Here is a 7,559-nt window from a genome sequence, read left to right as displayed (position 1 = left end):
CTAACATGATCCATAAATATCGCTCAAAGACTGAAAAAAAAAATTCTCTTGGGGGGGATATGATTTAAATATCTCAAATTATTGAATTTTATTATCTATCCTTTAACATTTTAAGTTTAAGTTTTCTGACTGTAAACCCCCAAAAATATTTGAAAAGTCTATAAAAAAGACCAAACTTAAAAAATTTCATGGGGGCGTGGTTCATCTTATTCGATAAAGCTCTGTAGATTCTATCTGGCGCGAAATTGGATATCGTCATCACTTTGTGTGACGTCATATCCGGTTTCTGCTATAAATTTTCCTCACATTAATCAGTTGGAGAAAATATAGGCCTTAAAATGTTTGCCACATTTTTATACATTTGTTAAATCGGTATCTTAAAAGCAACTACATGGTTAATATGCCACCCAAGGTATTCGGTGGCAAAGCTGATTCCGAAGAAAAGAAAGATGCCAAAGAAGAAAAGAAGGATTCAAAAGGGGAATCCAGCATCCCCACAAATAAATGGACAAAAGCAGTGAAAAAAGTGAGTATAAAATCAACAATACTGTTTAGTTTCAGTAAAATGCTGTAACTGTGATAGAGTTATAGACTTTGGGCAATTACATAACCGTAAGACCGTTAGAGACGGCAAACACCTGGGTGGGGGGGGGGGGGTATATAGAACGTTCTATCATTAAAATGATATTGTCTTACGGACCCGGTTGTGGTGAGGGCTTGTACCGAGACGAGACACAGTTAGATCATTCTAACTGAGGGGGGGGGGGGCAGAATGATGTTTCCTTTTCCCCCTTGTAAGGAAGAAAATAAATAATCTGTCCATGATCTTATTCCTTCGCTGACTTGAAAAAAGTTTTCAGCCCCCCACCCCGTTTCAGAATCAAATGGGCGTCCTCTTAAGGTCCACCCAACCTCATCCTTTTGCTATGAGAAGTGTTTTGGCTTCTTCAACAATTTTTTTCATAAAATCTGATATTGCAGATCTTATACCACTACACATCTCTATTATTTTAAAAGATAAAAACAATATTTTATGCTGTCACTTGAAACCAAGCATTCTTTAAATTTCATGTTAAAATTGCAATAACTGCATTGTTTTACACTTTCTTAACATATGAAAATTAATTTACTTTTGAAAAAAGATCGTCTAGCAAAGTAAGTTGTTAACCCCTCCCCTTTAAGAAATTTTAAGGCCAAAAAAATAATAGTCTTGTTTACTGCTACCAGCCTGAAAAAAATAGGATAGGTAGATAGGAAAATTATTTTATTTTTTTTATTTTTTTTTTTATTTTTTTTTTTTCAAATGGTACCCGGTATTTGTTGGATATGAACTATTACAAAACCAAATTAAACATGTCATAGGTCAATATTAACTTTTAAAATAGGAAGTGTTTTATGAAAGTTCATATTTAAAACTTATATTTCATGAAATACCACTTGAATATATATATATATTTTTTCACTTTTGGATCATAAAATTTCAATTTTCCCCCAAAAACTAAATAAAAACTCTAGGGTTCACGTTGGGTGCAAAAAAATAGCCTAAGTGTAGGTCGGGTAGCAGGAAACAAGACTATTTTTATTTTTGGCCTATGTACTAATTATCATCTCATGATTAATGTTCCTTCATCAGCATGATTAAGAGCATAATTTGATGAACCCCCTTGTCACAACAACGAAAGCCTTATACTTGTAGCATATATAAATGTCTGGGTTCTTTCTGTTTTAGGCCTAATGAGTATTTTTCAGTCATTTGAAAAAAATGCAAGAGGCTTTGAATGAAAAGATTTCCAATTTTCCCCCAAAAACTACATAAAAACTTTAGGGTCGGGTGCAAAAAAATAAGGTAGGTAGGGTAGCTGACTAGCAGGAAACAAGACTATTTTTATTTTAGGCCTAAGTTTGGTAGATTTCCTTTCTTTTCCTTGCTGTTCAAAACGTTTCAGGGAAGAAAATTCTCTGGTAACCATGGAAACTAGAATATTCTGATTTGTGAAGAAACTGAAATATTCTATGAGAGTGTCTATCCCAAACTGAAAGGCACATCTTTGTATACAGGATACGTACCCCTACTCAAATGAGGGGAAGAGGGTGGCTATATACGAAACAACATTTTATTTTATCTGTTCCTGGTTCTGCAGAACCCTTTCAGAATGGTTTAATTAAAGAATTGGAAAAAACTTGGCTTTAAAAAATGTTATTGCAATCAGAATATTGTTGCCCAATTATATAATTATTTGTGAACATGAATTATGCTTGAATAATTTTCTGCAAATTGTATCTTTTCAGGTGAAAACAACGGTAAGTATAGAAATCTTTTGAACATCTTCTTTCATAGGCTCAATAAATTGCTATTTTTGCTGTGATTGAATGCCACTGGCAAGACACCAAGACCACATTAAAATGAAAGTCATATTTAAAATGAGAAAAAAAAAATTTTAAAAAGTATCTTGCACAATTTAGAGATGTTTTATATTCCTAACATTTACAATTTTTTTTTAGAGACGAGTTTCTGTAAGTAAACACTTTATATAATACAATTGAACTTCAGTTATTTTAAATGTTGATATCAAAAATTCTCGAGAGGGACATTAAACAATATACAATAAATCAATCAATCTTATGAAAACCACTGATACATTGTCATATTGATTTGAGTTGAAAGTGATTTTCCCCCTGTTATACTAACTTTAATCTATAAATCTGCATTTTATATGACAATATTTAATAAATATTTTGGTTTTCTCCTTGGATTAGAAAATTCTTTTTTTCCATTAAATTATATCATAACATGTATGCAGTGTTATTTGCTGGCTCTGTAATTCTATATTTATGAGTGTACTTTGGTTTAATTTAGATACGGAAACAGAGTCTTGTTGAGGATGATCCCTTCCTACAAAGATTTATCACAACAGAGAGGGCTGAAATTGATGACCATCTTCATGACTTTACAGAAATATTTACCACTGGGTAAGCTTCATATTCATAGACAGAAATATTTACCCTTAGGTTAGCTGGATATTCATTGACAGACAGAAATATTTACCCTTAGATAAGCTGGGTATATTCATTGAAAGACAGAAATATTTACATTTATATAAGCTGGTTATATTCATTGAAAGACAGAAGTATATTTTCCCTGGATATTCACAGAAAGAAATATTTACATTTAAGCTGGGTATATTCATGGACAGACAGATATATTTATATAAACTGGGTATTTCTATTGACAGAAATATAAACCTTTAGCTCAGCTGAGGGGTTTTTTCATTAAAAGACGTTAGACAGAAATATTTATTATATATACCTCTACTGTTACATTATTACTCTAATCTATATAACATTAATACCACAAAACTTATTATTATACCTCTACTGTAATTACTCTATATAAAATTAATACCATTTAACTGTCTATTTCCCCAAGAAGAGACTATTTCCCTCATCTGAAGACTACTCCCAGGGAGTACTCCCTCAATATTTATTTATCAGTAATTTTAACCAATCAAAGACACTTTGTTCAGTGGGCGGAGCATTCAAGGAATCTCGAGTCTGTGACGTCGTTATTAGCAATGTAATTATGCCGTCAAAACATTTCAACATGCGATTTCTAAATCATACTTGAATTCTAGAAAAATTAAGACTGTCAACGATAATTCTTCGAAATGTCTGTGAAAATACTTTTTAAAAATAATTTAATTGTTTTAGGACCTGACACATTGCTAATCATACAATCTGTTAAACCGAATGCATTTGTAATTATGCCCTACAGTGTTTTTTTGCTTTAATGTCGGAATATCTGGTAAAAAAAAATAAATCGCAGGCCTATGATTGTTTCGGTATAATAGAACAATTATGGAATGGTACGTTAGACAGAAATATTTACCACTGGGTAAGCTGAGAAATAGCAAATTTATGGTTCCCCTCGGCAGGAAACTAGTTCCCTTGGCTGCTTTGCCACCTGACAGGAAATAGTTTCCTCCCTCGGTGAACCATAAATTTGCTTTTTTCTCCGCCACTTAGCCACCTCAGGAAATAGCTTCCTCCCTGGTGGAACCATAAATTTGCTATTTCCCTCGTACCTATTCCAAAACTGTATATTATCACTGGGTAAGCTGGGTATTCACTGACAGACAGAAATATTTACCTTTAGGTAAGCTAGGTGTTCATTGACAGTTAAAGTAAAACATTTCATAATTGATGATGACACAACACCACTATGCATGCATAAAATATATGATATTCTAAGATGCAAAATGTTGGTCATTTTTACAGACAGACAGATGGACGGACGCATTACTATATATCCCATAAGCTCTTTTTGTCTCTGACCAGTAGAGCAAAAAACATTAACTGTGTCAGTGTTTCTATCATAGCAGTAATTGATACTGGAGTATAATATCAGGTAGTCAGAAATCAATTTTCTTGAGTGTTCTTCTTTGCCACTGTCAAGTCAAGTAAAACTACTTTTTATATTTTGTCAGGTTTTGGTTAAGACTGGTCATTAACCCCGCCAACCCTCCCTACTTCTGGTGGTCCTCTGTTGTCACCGTCTGTATTTTATACAACCTCATCTTCGTTATAATGCGAGGATGTTTCTGGGACAAACTGCAGGTTCCAGGATTGGTATATTATTGGTTCATCCCAGACTACCTGTGTGACATCATATTCATCTTTGATATGTACATTAAAAGTAGAGTAGGTATGAAAACATTTCTGACTTATACCAACTATAGAATTATTAAGTTATTATAAAGCACATTGAGGATAATTGTTTAAATTTGTAAAGTATTGATTATTTCTAAAACCGATAATTTTCATTATCTTTATTATAATACATGTTTATCCTATTTCAGGCTTTTTGGAGCAAGGTCTATTATGCCGTGATGTGGGGAAGCTTTCAATGGTTTACCTCAAATCGTGGATGTTTTACGTGGATGTTATTTGTATTCTTCCATTAGATTTCTTTTACTTACTCATAGGCTTTAATGCCTTTTTAAGAATGAATAAATGCTTAAAAATATGGAGAATGAGGGAATTTTTCAACCTGGCAGAGACCCACACTAAATACCCTAACCTGTTACGTGTAGCTAACCTCATTCTTATCATTATCATCATTATACACTGGAACTGTTGCCTGTATTTTGCCATCAGTCGTTCCATGGGGTTCGGCAGTGACGGCTGGGTGTATCCTGATATCACCGCCCCCGAGTACTCCTCCTTCTGGAAGCAGTATTCGTACTGTTTCTACTGGTCCACCCTGACTCTCACCACCATAGGAGACACAGCCTATCCCGAGCAAACAATATCCTTCTTATACTGTATCACCTGCAGTTTGGTTGGTGTGCTGATTTTTGCCACCATCTTTGGTAATGTAGGAGCATTGATCAACGAGATGGATGCTGCTAGAAACGAATTTCAACACAAAGTAGATGCAGTGAAGCGTTACATGGAAATCCGACAAGTGACTGGTCCCATACAAGAGAGAGTTGTGAAATGGTTTGACTATACGTGGAACAACAAGGAATCTGTAGATGACTCAAAAAACTTGGAGTACTTACCCGAAAAACTACGTGCAGAAATCTGTATCCATGTCCACCTTAGAACTCTGAGAAAAGTGGAAATATTCAAAGATTGTGAACCAGGGGTTTTGGTGGAACTAGTGTTGAAACTGAAAATGCAAGTGTTCAGTCCAGGTGATTACATATGCAGAAAGGGGGACATAGGAAAAGAGATGTACATTATAAAGAGGGGCAAGCTTCAGGTGTGTTCAGAAGATGGCAAAACTGTATTTGTTACTTTGGAAGATGGAGCAGTGTTTGGGGAGATCAGTGTCCTTAATATTCCTGGAAATAAAACTGGAAACAGGAGGACAGCCAGCGTGCGAAGTGTGGGCTACTCAGATCTGTTCTGCCTGAGTAAGTCCGATCTTCTGGAGGCCCTACAGGAGTACCCTGATGCCAGAAAGAGCCTCAGCGAGAAGGGAAAGAAGATGTTGAGGAAGGACAAACTGCTGGACGAGGAGGCAGCGAGGCGCGAGGAGAGGCGACAACAGAACCTAGACAAGAAGATCGAGCTGATCGCAGACGCTGTGGACGATCTACAGAAGGTTGTTAACAAACTGATAGACAAATTATCACCAGAGGACGCAGACAACAAATCAGAGGATCCAGAGGAGGAACAACAGGAAAAGAAAACTTCTGAAACTCCTAAACCAGGAAAGACTCCCGAACAGGGAAAGTCTGCTGAAAAGGTAGAGAGGAAAACATCTGCCAAGAATGGTCGAGTATCGCCTAAAAAACAACCGTCCAAAGATGGTAACGCTGAAAAAAACAAGGAGGGTGAAGAGAAACAATGATGTCAGAGGAAGCAAAATTAACTGCTTGATTCCGTAGTCATCAGAAATCCCTAAAATAAGGCATGTAGTGATTGAAAGCCTCATAATTAATTGTAAAACAGGATTTTACGGGGCTTTGTATACATGTAGTTGAAGCTAAACTAAAATGATTTCTAGCCATGTAAGACGTTCCTTGCGCACAATTGAAGTCAAATTTTAGCAATTTAGACATTTAAGGTATTCCTTGTCCAGACTTCATTTTAAATTCATTGAAAATGTTGCAGTATTGAGATCATGACTTTTAATTAGTACTCGTAGTTGTTTGAGGGTGTATTAATTTTGTAATGCCATTCTGTTGTGTAGCACACATGAATTGCATGACCAAAATCTTTAATAACATTAATAACAATGTTGCCATTTTGTTAGTGTATTGTCTTTATGGAATTAATCTTTACATTTCTGAATTAATTCTATTTAAATTTTTAATATATAAGCAATATTTACAAATGAATGTATTATGTATGTTTGTATATTCTGGTTTTAAAATGTAAGTTATTTCCAATGTATTTACAAAAGTTAGTCTTGCTTGAGAAATTGGACTTGATTCGTCAAAAACTGGACAGAATGCCTTATGAGAACCAAAGCTCATACTAAGTGCATTTCAAAGTATTTTTGCTGTCAGAGATTAAGTGTTCATGCAGATTTCTTAAAACTTCACATTCAGAATCACTCACTAATAAAGGAACATAAAGTTGCAAAATCAAGGCCAAAGAAACTTTCAAATTGACAAATTAAAACACATTTCCATATTCTGCTCCAAATTTGAGATTGTATGGTTGCATACCTATGAAATGTTAGATGCAAAATAAAATTGCTGTCTGAAACTGTCAAATCATATTTTGTTCATTTGCAGCTGCATCTTGGTTGATTTGATACAGGTATCTATTACAAACTACAGACAGTATAAACAATTTTGACATTTTTTCATTTAAATGTTTAAGGAATCACTGTCTAGTTAGTATAGTATGCCAGGGCATCAACGATGGTAGGAAACATGGGATAATTTGCGTAACGGGCATTGCCCAATATGCAAATTGTCCCATTTTCCCACTATTGTTGATGTCCCTGGCATACTATACTAACTAGACAGTGATTCCTTATATTTCCATTTCATTGTGAAATACAATAGCAGATTTAGATTTTAACCAGAAGTCTCTGATGA

General features: G+C 34.7%; 1 protein-coding gene across 2 annotated transcripts; it reads left to right on the top strand.

Annotated features, from left to right (window-relative positions):
- Nucleotides 1–300: 300 nt before the first annotated feature.
- LOC134239078 (cyclic nucleotide-gated channel cone photoreceptor subunit alpha-like) lies at nucleotides 301–7,232 on the top strand. Of its 2 annotated transcripts, XM_062721234.1 has the most exons (6): nucleotides 301–526; nucleotides 2,290–2,301; nucleotides 2,503–2,514; nucleotides 2,858–2,970; nucleotides 4,485–4,702; nucleotides 4,857–7,232. In XM_062721234.1, the coding sequence occupies exons 1-6, from the start codon at nucleotides 392–394 to the stop codon at nucleotides 6,356–6,358; spliced, it is 1,992 nt and encodes a 663-aa protein (XP_062577218.1). In that variant the 5' UTR covers nucleotides 301–391; the 3' UTR covers nucleotides 6,359–7,232. The 2 variants fall into 2 exon arrangements, with proteins under 2 accessions (XP_062577218.1, XP_062577217.1); XM_062721233.1 differs by lacking the exons at nucleotides 301–526; nucleotides 2,290–2,301; nucleotides 2,503–2,514; nucleotides 2,858–2,970 and adding an exon at nucleotides 3,879–3,892.
- Nucleotides 7,233–7,559: the final 327 nt, after the last annotated feature.

The sequence above is a fragment of the Saccostrea cucullata genome, unplaced genomic scaffold, assembly GCF_032062105.1.
Source record: "Saccostrea cucullata isolate Sc308-1 unplaced genomic scaffold, CSIRO_AGI_Scuc_v1 ctg376, whole genome shotgun sequence".
In the NCBI taxonomy this organism is placed as follows: domain Eukaryota; kingdom Metazoa; phylum Mollusca; class Bivalvia; order Ostreida; family Ostreidae; genus Saccostrea; species Saccostrea cuccullata.
The sequence above is the reverse complement of the archived record's forward strand: the minus strand, read 5'-3'. Positions and strand labels throughout refer to the sequence as shown.

What these genes read in the sequence shown, in the direction of transcription:
- LOC134239078 (XM_062721234.1), top strand. Translation starts at nt 392, where the DNA reads ATGGTTAATATGCCACCCAAGGTATTCGGTGGCAAAGCTGATTCCGAA. An exon ending in ACAGAAATATTTACCACTGG is followed by an intron (nt 2,971 to 4,484) that starts GTAAGCTTCATA and finishes ATATTTTGTCAG; the next exon opens with GTTTTGGTTAAGACTGGTCA. An exon ending in GTACATTAAAAGTAGAGTAG is followed by an intron (nt 4,703 to 4,856) that starts GTATGAAAACAT and finishes ATCCTATTTCAG; the next exon opens with GCTTTTTGGAGCAAGGTCTA.